Source organism: Thunnus thynnus, chromosome 7, assembly GCF_963924715.1.
Source record: "Thunnus thynnus chromosome 7, fThuThy2.1, whole genome shotgun sequence".
Classification (NCBI taxonomy): domain Eukaryota; kingdom Metazoa; phylum Chordata; class Actinopteri; order Scombriformes; family Scombridae; genus Thunnus; species Thunnus thynnus.
The window spans coordinates 10,406,552-10,425,345 of NC_089523.1; the positions used below are offsets into that span (position 1 = coordinate 10,406,552).

The 18,794-nt window shown below is 42.0% G+C and overlaps 1 protein-coding gene across 1 annotated transcript in view; it reads right to left on the reverse strand.

The window, feature by feature from the left end:
* Window positions 1-279: 279 nt before the first annotated feature.
* The window catches only part of kcnj5 (potassium inwardly rectifying channel subfamily J member 5), a 29,706-nt gene continuing 11,191 nt past the window's right edge, over window positions 280-18,794 (reverse strand). The window contains exons 2-4 of the mRNA XM_067594254.1: window positions 18,147-18,229; window positions 15,011-15,884; window positions 280-2,624 (exon numbers count right to left, since the gene is read on the reverse strand). Coding sequence (XP_067450355.1) covers window positions 2,239-2,624; window positions 15,011-15,884; window positions 18,147-18,209 — 1,323 coding nt within the window. The 5' untranslated portion in view covers window positions 18,210-18,229 and the 3' untranslated portion in view covers window positions 280-2,238. The remainder of the gene's footprint in view (window positions 2,625-15,010; window positions 15,885-18,146; window positions 18,230-18,794) is intronic.

Below are 18,794 nucleotides of genomic sequence, written 5' to 3' on the forward strand. Positions count from 1 at the left end.
TGCTTAATTCTCCTTTTCATGATTTGGTGCACAGTTAATCCAGTTTTCAGGCAGCTTGTGTGTAAGACACAGTTGTTTTACCCAGAGCCATAGGTTAAATCTGCCATTTTGTCACACTACAGCTGATAAAGTGCGGTGTTACACTTGTTAAATTAAGGTAGTTTCCAATCCTCAGTTGCAAAGTTATGTGCAAAATAACCACACACAAACACACGCACACTCATACTAGCGCTCATGCATGCACACATTATCTAACAGGAACATGTTGTTCTTTCGGCCATATTATGTTTATTCCCATGAGAACACACAGAAAACAGATGACATTCCAACAATGAAAGATGATCTCTCTCTAATGACAAACATATCGTTTAGCAAAAGGAATACATAGTAAGATGCTATAATGTCACAGTGAAAATAAATACATTGATTGGACAAGCATCTGTAAAAAATCAAAAACAATTTAACATTAAATTGGGGAGTGGGAGATTTGAAAGAATAAGGAATCTCATCTTTCTCTCAACAAATGATATTTGGATACATTATCTGATAACATATTGTAGAAATCTCATAATTTGCATGCCTAGAAAATACCCTGTATTTATTACTGTATTAAAGTTACTCAGCAATGGGGGACATAAGGGTTGATTCATGCATGCAAGCTCTGACATGTGTCCTTTCAAAGAAAAGTCAAAAAATACTGTAGGCTATGTCCCTCACAGGACAAGTGTCAGCTTCCAAAACAGTGGTCACAAGGGCCATAAACTATATCAAGCAAAAGACCCAGGGGCAGTTTGTGAAACAGGGCCAAAGTGCAGATTGAACTGAGTTTGCATGGACAACGAAGACCTCAAATCATAAGGTGAACGTTAAAGGTGATGTTCAGAGGAAACAACTACGAAGAAGGCAATTACTCAAGGTGATGGGTCGGCCAGACTCACAAGATTCGACAGAAAACCTGCTCCTATCATAGGTATACTTTTATGCGACTGAAAAATATCAAGGTTGAATCTCTTAAATATTTAAAACAAAAACAAAACAAACATTAAAGGATACATGGAGTATTTCATTTTGCTTGTGGAGCATTTGAAATATTCATGTGCGTGGTGTATAAAAATCAAGAACATTTCAAATAGCAGTTGAGCATAAATATTTCATATAAATATTTGAATCTACATTTGAATGTCACTTGTAACTAGGACTGACATGCATCAGCCAGTAGCAGTGGCTAGGTGTGTGGTTGGGTCAGCGTGGAGTCACCTCTTGGGAAATTGTGCTTTATGTATCAAGGAAAGGGCATAGAATTAATGTTTTAGTAACTGAAGCAGGGAGAGGAATTAAATCTTTAACCAGCCACAACATTTTCAAAATAGTCAGTCAGTATCATATACAGCTTTTACCAGCATTTGCCTCATTCTTATTGTTAATTTCAAACCCTGAAATGAGTATAAAATGAGGTACTCGCTGGCTTCTTTTGGGTCAAGGCTCCCGGTGTGTTGGGGAGACACTCAGACACACACTGAAAGTATTTCTGGCAGTACAACCATGAGGAAGGGTTCAAACAAAGAAAAGAAAACTGGATAGTGGTTGCCAGTACACATTGCATTTTATGGATCAATTCCTACATCTTGTCTTGTCCTAGGCAAACTACAAGCCTTACATATTTCCTCCAGGTGAAGGGGACACAGAATAATAACAACATTGACAGAGAAAGGAAATAATAATCCCCCATGTTTTTTGAAAATCATCAATAGCAAGGTTCAATTACCACGCAGAAGCTGCTGTCAGACACATTAGCTGAGTTATGAGACTTATACTTTGCTCAAATGAAGCTGAATTAACACACTCTAAAATGAGAATATTGGAGTATCCATGATAAGCCCATGGTACTCTGTCATGGCTACCGGTTTCAGCTCAGGTTTATGTTATACAACTTGAGCTGGTATAGCAGTTAAGTGGTCGTTACGATTATAAAAAGACAATCTGAACCACCAACCTTTAAGTGTAGATATAGATACCGTACGTGTGTGTCTGTGTATGTGTACTTACGTGTCTACAAAACCAATCTATACTATAGATTGACACTCTAGTAGAGGAGTATTGCATGAGCCGGGGGCTGGAGAAAGATGCCTTGTCTCTCCAAACATTGCAATGGAACAAGCTGGCCATTGACTAAATGAAGCATTTTATTGTCCAGTCCTCTTGTCCAGTCTCTCCTGGGCTTTTAGCTGATGTTGCTAATCAGTCAGGCAGTCCATCAGCAAGGGGTGGCTCCTCTAAAGCAGCAGCTGAGCCATTGGTCTCTCCTCTGTCACCCCCTGATTCTCTCTCCTCTTTGTCCTCATCCTGGCTTAGTGGGTCCGGTTTGGACAGGCGGTCTAGGGGGTCAAAAGTATGCAATTTGGGTTCGGGGCTGAGGAGTGAAAGCTGAGGCAATAGAGGCTCGTCCCGAAGCTTAGCAGCTAGCTCCTTGGCGCTGCAGGTGGGCGTGTTGGTCTCGTAGACATCGTGGAAGTTGTTGTAGTCTACCTCGTAGAAGCCCTTCTCCAGAGAGAGGACCGGTGTGAAGCGGTAGCCCCAAAGCACCTCAGTGTCCAGGTAGGAACTTCGTGCCTGACATGTCATCCCTGTTACAGGTATGGATAGGCGTATGTATCCACATACACACACAGACAAACAAGCACAAAACATCCAGATGTAGCACACATACACAAGGTTTGAAAAGAGGCAAGTACACACACAATCAGAGTGGACAGGTAAACAAACACACACAGAGATGGAAAGAGGTGTGGGGAGAAAGAGAGACAGCATCAGTTAATTATTCATGCTTATACAGAAACTGCACACAGAAAAGCCCCGTAACCTGTACCATGTTACCTCTAAACCTCCATTGTTTTTGTGAAAGCAAAAGTTTTTGAAATGCCACTGATCTAAATAGAAAGTTTTTTTGTTATTTTGTTTGGCTGATAAAATACACACAGTTGAATTTACACACAACTGACTGGCATAACAGTGCCAATATTCATTTACTGGTGTGCGATTGTGCCAACAAGCAAGTCAGGAAAAAAAAAACACATTTGGCATGCCAGACTTTGCAGCAACTGCATTTGCTTTTGAAATGGAAAAAGAGAAAGGCTCAGCCTTGAAGGATAAATGCTAAAGCCACAACTTTACTGTAATTTTAAGTTTTTCTCATTAACCACAGTTATGCATTGCTAGAGTTATATATGGATTTTTAGGCATTGCACAATGGTCTTTATGGGCAGTGTTGATTTGTATGTGTAAGATTAATAGACATTTTTTCATGACAGCAAAATCACAGGTGTAGTTAATAACATGAATGATGGTTCAGTTCCATTCAGTGTCCCAGTGAGCCATTTCAGTGAGCCAGCATGCCATGCATGCATGATACCAGAGCCCTGAAACTGTCTCAATGAAATGGAATGTAGTCGTTAATAACATTATTAATTACGCCTGTGCTTTCCTGTGATGATAAAATCTCTGCTGTGAAAGCTCTATTTGTGGAGAAACTGAGCTATAGATAGCCATGCAGCGAATGGCTTACTGTGATACAGACAAAAATAAGATATAAGAAACGGGAATTACAAAACACATAATTCACAAATGAGGCAGTCCATTGTTACTTATAAATTCAGTGGGAACAATAGATGCTCTCATTATCAGTTCTGTCTCACACAGGCTATTACCCAGAGTATTACCCATAGAGTCCAGTAGAGGACAGACCTCTACTTGACGCTATGGGTAATACTCTCTTCCAATTACACACACACAATCGCTGGTAAATCAGGACGTGCCTCGGTAACGTGTGTCCTACGCAGTATAGAAGGCAGCAGCTCCCATCCTTCTCATTTCAGCGACGGCGAAATTACCTCACTGATCTTGCTTCTCTGCAGATGGAGTCACCACTCCATGCTTGTTCCTACCTGTCTCATTGCCTCCGCCGCCGGGCATCTCTTTGGCAATGAGTGCCTTGGACGAGACCACGCAGAAAGCGGCATGATGCAGCCACTGCCCTGCATGCACTGCTGGGCACTTTCTTCGACTCAACGCTGGCAACGGTGGGACCACTTTCGGCTATGTGACGTCTCACTTCACTGTGACAAGTGTGAACGAGAGCTCGAGATTGATCTCCACAACAAGGGTGAGACAACTTCTCATCTGTGTCTGCAACATTACTGACCTTTGGAAATCCACCACCGACTTCAGTTCGCCATGATTTCCTGGAGGTTATGGCCATGGTGGCAAAGCATGTAGGGCTCCTCCCAGATGTGTCAGTGGAGTTCACTGCCCCTTCCCACCACTGTTCATGTTCATGTACGCTGTTATGTGCCTGTTGTTGAAAATGTTTTAATAAAAACAAATTACATTTTCCACCAAAGAGCACAATCCTCCATACTCCCCTCTTCCACCTCTCCAGCCCTCTGTGATGCTGGGATGATAGCGTCTCAGAGTCAGCGTAATGCAGGAAGCACTTACTCAGCTGGCGCCCCTGCCTCTCTTCCCTCTCTCAGGGAAGCAGATGGCGGTTGGCCTCATTCAGCTGCAGGCTGTGCTAGCTGAAAAAAGCTCAGCATTGAACTCTTCATCAAGTCTGCTCCGCTCCCCTCAGGTTATTTCTGTGGGAAATACAGACGGTGATGGGTGCAGTGACACAGTATCTAATGCCGTGTTGAGGCAGCCGACAGTGATGCGTTCACGGACTGCTTCGTTGGTTCGACCCTTTCGATACCTGCTGCCCAAGGGCCAATTTTCCGTTTATGGAAGGTATGGCAACTTAGAGGGCTGAATTGGAATGTCACAACTCCCTGGCTGCTGGCCCCCAGCTGGTTGCCTGTCCTCTGACACAGTTTTATGAGGAATGGCATCACACTTACGCATTATCAGAGTGGATGGATAAAACACTGAGACTGGACCATTCAATCCAGTTCTACCAAGTTTCTCCTCCGTTCTCAGGCATCAAGGAGATAAATCTATCCTCTCAAGAGGAGACAGATTCTCTCTCCAAGGAGATCCAGGACCTGTCACTGAAACAGGCTCTCGATCGTTCCCATTCATGACAGAGAGATGGGGTTTTACTCTGTGTACTTCCTGGTTCCCAAGAAAATGGGAGGCTTCTGACCCATTTTGGATTAAATTCTGGACCAATGTATAGCCTAAACAACGTTCTGCATCCTAACCATCAGGAAATTCCTGGAACTGACTCAACCAGGCAACTCGCTCACTGCCATCGACCTGAAAGATGCTTATTTCCACCTCAAGGTGGCGCTGAAACACAAGAAGTTCCTGCATTTTGCCTTTCAGGGGATAGCCTATGAGTACAACAGACTACTGTTTAGGTACTCTCTGGCTCCCTGCACATTCAGCAAGTGTGTGGGCGCAGCGCTGCAGCCGCTGCATGACCAGGACATGAGGGTCTTCTTTTACTTAGATGACCTCATTGTCATGGCCACGTCCAAGGAATGGGCCATTTTCCACACAGTCAAGATGGTGCTGCACCTAACCTGATTAGATTTCGCCATGAACTGGAAGAGGAGCACTCCCCAGCCATGCCAGCAGGCAGACTATCTGTGACTCGGTCAGTCTGCAGGCCATTCTGTTGGAACACAGACAGACAATGGGCAATCCAGTCATTCCACTGGGGTTCCTGCACATGCGCTGCCTGCAAAGGTGGTTAGCCAGCCTGTGCTTGGATCCCATGAGGCACAAGCACAGCTTGGTGAACGTTCCCCCATCAGTGTAAGAGGCATTATTGCAGTTCCCCACAGCATCTATTGATGGCTGGGTCGAGTGACCTCTTACATAGCGGTGTTCACAGATGCGTCCCTGACAGCTTGGGGGAGCGATAGGTGGCCAATGGCCTTCAAGGGAAAACCGACACATCAACTTCCTCGAACGTCAGGCAGTGCTCTTGGTTCTCCAGTACTTTTTTGGTAAAGATGCGGTGCTCTCAGGTATGTGTATTCTAGATGTGGGCCAGTTCTGGTTTATCTGGTTTGTTCTTGGTTGACATACAGTCTGCTTGTGGCCCAGATCTGGGAAACAGAAGTGGACAGCCCAAGTGCCATCATTCCATGCGGGCCGGATGAGAGTGCTGAAAATGTTGGGTGTGGGCCGGAACTGGACCACAGCAGTTTTGCTATCTGGGGAATGAGTGCTGTACCCTGAGGTGGTGCAGCAGATTTGGAACCGGTTTGGGAGAACAGAAAAAACACCCATTGACCACTCTGGTTCTCCCTGATGCCACAAGATGATCCACCCCTGGGGGTGGATGCGTTGCTCATGCGACACGGCCAAGCTGCTTTACGCCTTTCCTCTTCTTTGTGTCATTCCTCCTCTGCTGGAGAGAGTGAGACAAGACCAACTGTTAGTCATCCTGATATCTCTGGAACACCGTTCAGTGTCATGGTTCGCAGAGATGACCCAGATGTTGGTGGCCCAGCCCTGGTCCATTCCTCAAGTGTAGGGGGCTCTATCCCAGGAGGCGGGCGCGATAGGCATGCTGCCCACATTGGGCCAACTTCTCCAGGTTTTTGCTCCTGTCCTGGGACAGGCTGATGCAGGCTGGTCTGTCTGCACAAGTGGTGCAGACCACAGACCACAGTGGTGCTACTCTCAGACCAAACCCCTCCTTTGTTCCCAAGAACATAAGGAGATTGTTTAGGTTGAGAACTATTCAGTTAGAGGCATTTTGTCCTCCACCCCATGGGGACATCAGGGAAAATTGCATCTAATGTGCCCAGTACGTGCGTTGGCATGTTATGTTGTAAGCACAGCCCTCTTTTGGTGCACTGAACAGCTGTTCATATGCTGTGGAGAGGGAGTGGCCAGTAAAGCCCTATTCAAGAAGTACCTAGCTAGTTGACTTTGTGAGTGCATCCCCCAAGCTTGCAGGTAGGCAGGCAAGGACCCCCCCACTGTGGTCCGAGTGCATTCCACACTTGGTGTAGCAGCGTTAATAGCCTTATTTAGTGGGGTGAGTGTCAAAGACATATGCACGGCAGAGTCTTGGTCTATGATTTGTCCGTTCATAAGCTTCTATCTCTTGGACATGACCGGCTCCTTTTCAAGGTCCATGCTCTCAGGACTTGTGAAAAGGGTGGTATGAGTGTCAGCTGTGGTACACCTGACCCCCCCACCCCCGAGGCAATATGCGCCTGCATTCTCCCATACTCCATGATGACTCAGGGAATTGGGTGTGCAGGGTTTTTGTTGTATGATCTGTGACCCCTGTGATGTTGGGCCGTGATATACATTTTAACTGGACTGGGTTGGGCCTCCTACTGATCTGCTTAAGTGGCTGGGATTATTATAAAGTAGTAGGAGGGCTGCGGTGATTAACCTATAGCCAGTCAGGCTCAGTGGGGCAGTCTGATAACATGTCATGACAATGTTGTGACATTCATTGGTCTCCGCCTAATGTACCAATAGAGTGGTGGAGCCAGTGGAGGGCGGAGCCTGTGTGAGATAGAATGGAGGTTACAATATTGTAAACAGGTGGAGCCCTCTTCCTATGGACCCTGCTGCTCCTATGCCATCTGCTTAAGTGGTTTTGGATGGTAAGCGACAGCGAGGTGCTGCCTTTTTTACTGTGTGGGACACACGTTATCGGTAGGTGCGTCCTGATTGGCCTGCTATGCAAATTTCTATGCAAATTTCAGTGAGCGATTGCGTGCACGTGATTGGAGGAGAGTATTACTCATAGAGTCCAGTAGAGGGCTTTACCTGTGCTTATAGAAGGGTTACAATATCATTACCTTCGGTAGCAGACTCATCACTAACTAGCTTACATTCTGAAGCATTCTTCATGGACATAAAAAGTTTTAAAAAGTTTATCACACTTGTTTCAGTGAAGCACACTCATTTATTTCTTTTTTTCTCCCCCACAGCTTTTTGTTTATCACACAGGTGTATAGAATTTGGTTAATTAGGCTCTTCCTCAGGAACATGGTCACAAGCTAACCATAGCAGCAACTTTTTACGGTCACCTTTCAAGCCTTCAGAAGGCAATTGTTTGATACTCAAAAGACAGTTTTGGGTGTAGTATCATTTTAAACTGAAAACATCCGACTCATCTTGGATACTAATTTTAACTCACCCAGCTGTTGAGTTACGCAATGTGTTGTTTCCCTATGAATGCATAACATCCCCAATAACATTAAGCATGTGCTCTAAAATAGATGTAGATGCCACATTGATATGGTGTCTAGTGTCACCGTGAGAGGAGGGGCTTTTGCACCTTTTATTCAGCTTTCCCTCTGGAAATGAGTGGCCTAGTTTCCACTTTTAACTTGTGAAATGTTTGTTATTTCTGTGACTATCATCAAAGACAATATAGTGTCTTTCGGTTTCTAATGAGATGGGTTTTCTATAGTGTCTGTTAAGGTTGTTGGCACAATGTTTGATGTGTTGGTTTTAAATTCCTAGTTTAGCTAATACTTTGCAGTCCAAATACATTAAAAATACTTGTGAGGATCTATTAGTATCTTGTCATATTAGCATTTAAAAGATGCTGCATACAATTTTAATTATTATATTTAGGATGTTACTCAGGTGGACTAAATCCAAGAGTCCAGCTGCCTTTGACATTGAAATGTCTTATGAACAGGATGACTGAGACTTTTCACAGGCAATGCTACAGTATTTTGATAATGCACTGGCATGTTGATTATTGTGATTAAAATGAACAACCTGTTCAAGTGACTGAATCAATTCACAAATACAAACAGTTAAGTACTATTCTCCATCCTCCACACACACACACACACACACACACACACACACACACACACACACACACACACACTTAGACACACAAACAGATTTTCAGACACTACGAGGGACACTACAGACTTTCTGTAATTGAAGACACACTCTCAATTTATCACTATCAGCATAAACAAATAATGTATGATAATGTCTCTCTTTTTCCTGTACTGCTACAGTAAGCTCTTGGCTCCAGAAAAGTGAACTGGCTTTTTTGTCTTGCATCTTTTTTGAAAACAACTATGTTTTTTTTGTTTTTTACATTTGGCTGAAAAAGTGTACTGTGTGTGTAGAGGACATTTGTGCTGTGATGTGTTCATATGCTTCAAGACTTGACAGTTAGCGGATGAATGGCAGCCATTGAAACAGATGAGGTTACTACATTTATATTATTCTTTTAATGACAATCGTTGCTTTTTGTTGGAATTTTGGATTTGAATGAATGCACAAAACAGCTTGTGATGCAATTGATGCAATGATGTTTGGCAGCACATGAACACACCACCCACTGCCATGTAGACATACCGTGAAAACAGCTTCTGCATTCTGTTACCTACTGTATTACATTAATTTTTTATTATGTAAAGTACAGGGCTGTACCATGGTCACTATTTCACATTTTGGGCACATATATTCATATATTACTGTCTTCTAATATATTATTATGTTGAACTGTGGTTCTCCAAGAGACCTACAGTGAAAAAGCAACAAAAGCAAACATGGATGTCTTGAAAGGGATCATGTAAATTTTGTTGCTTCTTGCATTACAAAAGCTGAAGTTGAGGATTTCCACAGCATGCAAATGAAAACACATCTTAGCATCATCTAAACAATAAGAGCAGACCAGAACATGTCTCAACCCAAATATAGTAAACAGGATAAAGCATTTAAAAGCACCCGCGTTATCTTTGTCAAACACAGGTGTAATTTGGCTGCTTTCCATTTAGGTATTGTGCTTACTATCATACCAGCACACCCAAATGGAAAATGGCCATTGTTAATGTTATTACTTACACCTGCTCTTTATATGCCTTGGCACGTCAAAATGTCAGAGCGTCATTGCAGGTCTAACCACTGCAATCACATGCTGCTAGTGCTTTTCATGTAGCCCCACCTCCATCCCAGTATCCACCTGTAAACTCTGAGTCTACCCTGTGTGGAAGGTCATTGTCGTCACTTACCATTCTCTGCTGAGTTTGGTGTATCTTTGCAGGTACTGATGAGGTCAAAGCCTAGATGCCAAATTCATGTAGTGTTCTTTTGACTAAATTACTTTCATTAATCTTGCCTATTAATCTTGCTATTAAAAAATAAGTTGAGAAAAATACTATTGCACACATTTTAAACATATATATTTCCATAATTTTGTCTTAGAAAACACCTAAACTGTGACTTATTCCCATTCATTTGTTGTAGATTATTGATGTGGTTTATGTCAAAAGAAATCATGTTTATACAGTAAGTTGAGAGAACATTATCGGGTCTCAATTCAATAAAAAGCTAATAATAATTTGTATGACTACAGTTAATCTTGTATTCTGTGTTCTTTTACTCATTTTTAGTTTTCCCTTGTGTTTTGTGGTGACTTTTGATTTCCCCTTCAAGGCTTCATGTATACACTCAGGTCTGACTACAAAGTGTGCTGACTAAGCTTAGTAACCTGTATAAGGGCAACTCAAACTCATTCCAGTACCAGAGACCAAGATGCTCCGGGCTTGTCTCAGGACAGATTTTCTTTTCCTGTGGACACGTTTAAAAAAAGGAGTACTCTTCCTTCCTTAAACATACATTTTGCTGGCTTTAGTTGTAAGAAAACAAACAAACAAAAAAACAAACAAACAAAACTTAGAGCTGTGGGGAATATAATTAAAGCACAATACAGCCTGATCACTTATGTTATACCTGACAAGTGTGGTGATCGTGCTAATTATTATAATTTTCATAATTATAATTTTCCTGTGCCTTCCAAAACTGTTACAAATCACTGTCGAAAAATCAGTTTTTGGTGTTACAATGCTATGGTTATGGTTTGGTTAGAATTAGGCACAACTTTGGTTTGGTTTAGGGAAAGAGTGTGGTTGGAGTTTAAAATGACTACTTCTTTAAGGTTAGAGGACCTTCGTCGACATGGTTACAATAATAACCTTGTGGTTGAGGTCAGGGAGCGACAGCAGTCATGGTTAAAAGTAACAAATGTCGGTTGGAAAAAGGATCTCCTGTGTTAAAGTCTGACGTTGTGTTGACGCATCCAACCACCTCACCTCCTCCCTCCGCTGACTTTATTGTTTTATTATAATGTCACCTCATTTCCTCCTTTGCTCCTGACGTAAAAGAACCATAATTCCTATAGCCACTAGAGGGCTTTGTCACTTGAACATAAACATGTCGTTTTGGGGCACTTGCTGAAATGGCTTTTTCTTTGGAGGACAGTCTTTATCTACAACAGGAGTGCCGTTAACTGCTGCTGCTGTTACTTTCCTTTCCAAAGGATTCAGCAGTTTAGACTGGATTACAGGTCCTGAAATGGAGGTCTGAAACTTCTAGAACTGTACTCTGTAACTGGACTACATTGGCTGGGCCTGGTTCTGGTTGTGTTGCATCAATGATAGTGTGCCCTTGCTTTAAATAACTTCAAAAACAAACATTTTTGTAACAGCTTTTCAGCAGTTATATCTGTTGTCAACTCACCAGCTGGCCCAGACTTGAATTACAGTATGGCAGTACCCATTTTAATGCTTAGGACAAACCACTACTAGTAACTATTTCTAAAACTTACTTTTGGGCCCTGCCACAGGTATTTGTTTTTCTGGATTTTCCTGGAAAGTATTGAACCAAAAACATGAGTGCAGACACTCTTGTTTAATATTGATGCAAGATGCTTTCTGGATTCTGAGAAACGGTATGAAGCAGGCCTTATTTTATATATAAATAATTTACTGTAAAGGAAATCAGAGGACAATCAGCAGTCTTAAACCTGATATCTTCAGACACTTCAATATGGAAAACAAGATTTGTTGTCAGCAACACTGATGCACATGACTGCGCCTCTGGCACAGAAGTACAAGTACCAGAAATGTTACAGTAAACTGCAGCAAAATCACTTTTTGTTTGGCGCAATATGTTAGCTTGGTTATCTTTATAGAACAATTTCTTGCCATGGGTTGCCAAAGACAATTTGTTCAATTGGTAGTTTTATGAGTGAATACTCATGAAGGGATCTCTTTGCCATTATTTTGGGGACAGCTGGTTGCTGCTTAGGCATCCACAGGTGACAACTTTTCTATCTAACCAATGCCTGATCATTTACACATGTTTAAACAAGGAGTGGTTACTAAGAGTAAGATTTAATTAAAAAAAACAAAAAAAACAACACTGTGCCACTAGGCACAAACTCCCCTTGTGAATAAAGTAAAGTGGAAATAAGATAAAATGTACATTTGGATTAGTAAATAAAATAAGTGAGGAAAAACAGAAATATTTATCTGTAGCTCTCTGCACATTGTCACGTTTAGCAGCTTCTAGAGTTAAGGCGAATAATGTTCCAACTACAGTGAAGATGTTGGTGTTGCGGTCATTGTGTTGGAAGTCTACCATTCGTTTGAATCACCTATTGTTAACATAGAAAATGATAGCCAATAACTAAGTGTGATAGTCAGGTTAGCTTAATTTCGATGTTCATGATTTCATGTTGTTTTATGGGCCTCAATTATATAGATTAATATATTTTCAATATATTGAAAAAATGTGAATCAGACCCTTAATTGGATAAATGTATTGTGCTGTGACATTCTTTCATTCTGTTTATTAACTTAGAGAATATAATTGAGTTAATTGCATGTTCTCTCTATTTTATTTATTTTCATTAGTGCAATTATGCAGTGTCATCAAGTGGGAAGGCACAATATTCTTTGTGTTATCATGTTTTATGTTTTATCTCAAATGCAGTGGGAGTGCCTGAAAAGCAAATGCTGTTAGTGATTTTCAGAGCCTGACTCACAATTATGCTAAAAACCGGGTGGTTGTCAATGGAGGAAACAAGTGATGGCTGGCCATTAAGGAGAAAATGAAGCCATTTCGCACCCACTTATCTGTCACTACCAAAGTCTGTGACAGCATCCATCCATGTGGTAAATATTTTACTCAAGAGTTTTTACTCTACAGAGTATGCCTGAACAATTTATGGACATCATCAGATGCTGATTTCAATCTTTCTCAACTGGATTGAGTTCATGAAATCATTAGTTGCTTGATATGGGGCCATAAATGTATGTTCTAAAACTTTTTAAGGAAATAATTTAGTAAATGAGATGTTTTTACTGTATCTCTACCCTGGCATTACTACTATTGTTACTAGTAGTAATAAGCTTTTATATGGGATCAGATAAATAGTATTTTGTACCACAGCACTGGCCTTGCATTGATTGATGCATAATTACTCTGAAAGGGCGATTCATCAATTTCAAATGGCAAGTGAGATGCCTATTCAGCTATGATCTTATACTTCATTTAAAAAGACACTTATTATCGAAAAAAAGTTCTTTTTACAGGCTTTAGTCAAACTCAAACATGTGGTTTTGAGTTAATACCATCCTGACTTCAGCATGAGTGTCAAATGCAGTACTGCAAGTATTTATATAAAGCTGACGGCAAAATTTGAAGTGTCATGATTGCAAAAACTCAAAATGGGTGCAAAATGGGTAAAAATAACATTAGTGTACTTGAATTCCCAGGCTTACACTCTGCAACCTGTTTAACAAGTCTTATTAAGGTTAACTGGGGAAAGAAGCGGGGGTAGGGACAGTGAATGGTCAGATTGGTCTGTTGCCTAGCGGTCAAGGATGATGATGACATAACCCCTGCATGATGCCATGGTCTCTGCCGGTGAAGCGAGAGGTGATTTAATGCCTGAGTCAAGTATCCAGCAGCGTGAGCAGGAAGCATGATGGTGCTTTGGAGAAAAAATTTAATAAATAGAGAAATCAAAAATGAAATAGAGCAGAATTGTTCAGATGCATGCAAAGCCATGCCTGATCACATTAGGGAGCTCTGCGGTTTGTACATTTTTTTAAAACAACAATTGTGTGTCCATGAGACTAAATGCTCCTAATCAACCAGTGTGTCTCATTTATTGATGCAAAGTATGATGATATCCAATAAAGTAAATTAGTAACATGTATAATGCATTGTATTTAAAATGAGTGTATTATAATTAGTCCTTGAACAAAGGCCAATAAACAACGGAGCTTAGGCATATAAACAATACCTGCTTTAGCCAATACCCCACAGAAAACACATTAGAACAGCAAATTAACAGCTAGCGGTGGGCCATCATGCTGTAAAGGTCTGTATTCATCACATTATAATGATGAATAATAAGGGGATTGATGTTTCATATAAGGTTCTTCAAAGATGACAAAACACTAGCTTTAAATATCATAAATTAAGTGTTTTTGATAATCCCATGAATGAAACACGGTCATAATAACCTGCTGTTATCTCATTTTGATTGTTGAGCTGAAGATGCTACATTTTCTTTTTCAGCCTCGACAGTCTTGCCTTGGGAAATAGGAGTTTTGTGGAACTTTACAGAAACACCTGGTCATGTCTGCCTTGTAAATGTAACTAGCCTGGAGCAATTTCCGGGACCGCGTGGCCTTTACACAAAACATAGACCAGCAGTGTGGGTAGCTACACTTCATTCATTTTGAAATAAACAATATCAAAGACATAACCTTGAAGTAGCAACAGTGGAAATGCGGGCAGCAGTAAGTACAAAGAAACATTTGCAAGGCAGTTGTAGTAGACAGTTATCTGCCTCAGTTGAAATAACAAATACTTCCTCAAACACATTGTCAGCGGTTATGACATCATTAAAATAATAAAAACTTCATCAAAACCTGTGCTAACTTTAAGCTGAAATGCATTAATATTATTTATGTCTTACTTAGAGAGTCAATTATTTGTTAATGTTAGTCTCTCTCTGTTTTCATCCATTACATTATTATCTTTTCCTATCTGCAGCATTTCCAGGTACTCACTCCTGCCCCTCCTCTCTTTTAAGCAATGCCTCTTTCCCTATGAGCCTCCTCTGTCTTTCCATCATCCTTCCCACTCAGCTCACCTCCTGCATCCAACAATTCATCTATCCATCTGTCTATCATCCATATTCTCTCATTTCACCTCTCTCCCTCTCTTTCCTCCTCCCTTGACCATCTACCCCCCTTCATACCTGTGGCCTCCACCATGCCCTCGAGGATAACCACGATCTCGAACTCCTCCTTCTCCATTTGCGCCAGTGACATCTCCCAAAAGGGGCTCTTCTCGTTGATCTCGTGAGAGATGATGAGCGGTGACACCAAGAAGAGGCGGTCGTCTCCCGTGTCAAAGCCGATGTTGATGTCAGTCTGGTTGAGTGGGATGAACTCCCCCTCCTTGGTCTGCTGCGAGCGGATCAGCTTTGCCCGGATCGAGGCCTCCACGATGTGAGAGTTCCTCAGGTCACCAACCCGAAACATCAGGCACATCTTGTTGTCTCGCACTGATATGACAGCTTTGTGCGAGAACATGAGGGTCTCGGCACGGTTCTTTGGCTGTGAGATCTTGACAAACATGCAGCCCACCATCATGGCGTTAACAATGGAACCCAAAATGGCCTGCACCAAAAGCAGTATGATACCTTCAGGGCATTTTTCTGTGATTACACGATAACCGTACCCGATGGTGGTCTCTGTTTCAATGGAGAAGAGGAAGGCTGAGACAAAACTGTTGAGGTTCTCCACACAGGGGGTCCAGCCCTCCTCGTCACCGTGCACCAGATCCCCACGAATGAGTGCAATCAACCACCACAGAAAGCCAAAGAAAAGCCAGTTGACTACATAGACCAAGGTGAAAATAAAGAGACTAAGACGCCAGCGTAGGTCCACCAGTGTTGTGAACAAGTCACTGAGGTAACGGTAGGTCTCTTGCACATTTCCGTGATGAACGTTGCACTTGCCATCCTTCTGCACATATCGCTGACGCGGCTTCTTCGCCGGGTCGGAAATCAAGTGGGTTCGCTCTGTTGAGATCTGAGCCTCCCGCAAGTGTTTGGGAAGCTTCTTCACCTATGTGGAAGAGGAAAGACAGATAGAGAGAGGCAAAGTAAGGGGAAAAAGAGAGTGAAAGAAAGTAAACAAACAAAGACAGAAAGAAAGGGAGAGAGAGAGAACAGTAGCAATTGAAGTTTTTTCACAATGGCCACACTAATTTCTTTCCATAAATATTTTTTTTCTAAAGCTATAACGTGTTTTTACTGGAGGATAACCTTTTTTTATGTGATTTTCTTGTAGCCTTTGCAGAACCACACTGCTCTGTGCTGCTGGAGGGGAGGCAAATAAAATTAAAAGCTGTTACACAGTTGCTGCTCCATGCTGCTCCACAATGACATTGTAGGTGTCAGTGGATGTATGTGTATATACAGGGAGAAAGAGAGGGTAAGGACACAACAAGAGCACAAGGACTCCCAGGTCTTTGTCAATGTTGGCCCAGCTCCAGTGAGGCGATCTGGCTCCACAGCTGTGCCCTGCCTCCCTCCCTGTCCCCTGTGTTCCCTCCCCTCGCACCCTATGGGACATTGGCAGCACATCCTCCATCCTCCCCCAATGGACGCTTATGGCATCCTTAAAAAGAGAGACATGTGCCTAGCCACATATATTGCACTTGTCAAGAAACAGGCTTTCAAATATTGTACACACAGGATTTAAATATTTGATGTTTTGCATGGGTTGAGAACATTTAGGGATACAAAAGACAATGACTGTCACACAGCCTGGAAATAGATTGCTCCCAGGACTGCATAGCATTTGCCCAGTTGCTCTGCCCTCTTTTTGGACAGATCCATGCATAGATTCAGACGGAAAGACACACACCGTAGGACACAGTTGCAAGGCACCTTTCAAAAAGACCAAGGACATGTTGGCAGCACACTGACACTTTCCAATCTGAGTTGATAATTGAAATGCATTGTGTTGAGGCACGAAAACAGCTTCTGTGCCCTCTGAATCTCTCACTGCTAATCGGACACCTGTGATCCGTCTCTCTCGAGGGTCATGCTCACCTCACCAGGAAAGTTATGTCCTTTTGTGCTTGCACTGACTGCTCTTCTGCTCTATCACAAACACGATCACTCTCACAGTTCAGCCGGGGAAGGACATAATCTAAAGGCACCACAATATCCTCTCAGCGCCTTCGACTGTAGCACCCAGATAATAAAATCTGTCAGACAGGTTTATTCAAGATAGGAGAGTTTCATTGAGATGTCAGGTGCTGTTTCACTGCTGTCCTGTGTGCATGCACGTTCGGCTGGGCCTGCGTGTATTGAATTTTCAGATATTGATTTGAAGTGATCTCTGTTTAAGGAACGTTTTGACAAAGAAGAATTGAAAGACAATGCTTATTGACCGGCATTGCAATTAGTGGCTTGATGACAATGCATTCACTAAATGTCAGCGGGCTCCCTTATGACCAACTGTGCTCAGAGATATTGGATCAAATGTAGAGTCGAAACACAGCCAGTCAACCCCATTTTTTAGATTCAAACTTTCCACTGACAAAATCAGTTGATGTTCAGCTATTTAAATTGTTGTTAATCACTACTACACAGCTTTCAAATGAAAGACAGACAAAATAGGTCCATTCATTTTCACACTTTGGGCTGGGGCTAATTGAGTGATGAATGAAGTTGTCACAAGCAGTGCCACCCAATCTTTGGCCTTTGTAGTCAATACAGTCCCTGGGGGTGATGGTCCATAAACAAATTCATTAGTTCTCTCTGCATGGCAGTAGTAAGTGGTGGGTGTTTTCTCTCATTGAGCTTTCCCGGCTGCGCTTGAGTAGACAGTATAAGAAGAATCAGGACAGATAACCAGTGCAACTCCACCACTCGTTATTGGGAGTGAATGAGGTGTCTCTTCCTTGCCTCCCACTGCTAAGCAAACTGAAACATGCACTTATCTGAGCTAGAAAAACAGATTTGGTTACACTATGTGGTGCTTGATCTATAATCTGTACCTCTTAGTTGATCTATTAAGTATGTATACTACAGCATATCTACTGTATATCTAACAGCCTTTTTATCCTCTTTATTCCCACCATTCTTGAAAGCCATCAGTCTGGTTTTCTTCCTCACACACACAGCTCAGTCCTTACTAATCATTCCCATCTCTCTATATCTTCTCCATCTCTTTTTCTTGGCTTACTCCCTCAATGGGCCCCCACAACCATGCCGCCTTTCTCATCACATCATGCCTCTCACATATTTTCTCTCACAGTTATGAGAAAACTAGTAACTAGTACAGTGTTTGGCCAGCGGTAGCTGAGCAGTTTACCTGTGCAGGCGTGACTCCTATCTCCATGTTGTGGTCCATGAGGACTCGAGAATCTCCTGCCATCCTCAGCTGAAGCTCAACACCTGTGGGACATAAGAAAGTATATCATCACTGAGGCACTTAAAATTCAGCCAAAACAATGTAAGCATTTTGCTGGCATTTGCAACAACAGAATGAGCTTCATTGCATTGATCACTGACATTAAAATCAACCATTGCAATAGAGACTAAAGGTCAAAGCTACAGTGCACTCAGAAGACATATACAAGTTTTACCCAGTGGGCCCTTCAACCTTTCAGCCCTCAGCTAAATTACACAGCCTCTTTGAAAAGAACATACATTATATCTACACTAACAATGTTGTGTTGATATATAGTGCAACCCTCCAGGAAGATTATTTCCTACCTGTCATTTAAATTGCTTCAGTTTGTCAATATGTCAATATTTGCTAGCTGGTGTAATTAGAACCCATGGAAATCTACAAGGGTAGTTTGAACCATGAGCTTTAAAAGGTCAAATCTTCAACAGAGTACAATATTTGCATTTGTTTTGGTTGTAATACTTTGTCTCATTAGTGTACGTGACATTTTTTTCAGCAAATTCTGGGATATGGGTAGAAGTAAAGAAGCTGCCATTATTGCAGTGGCAT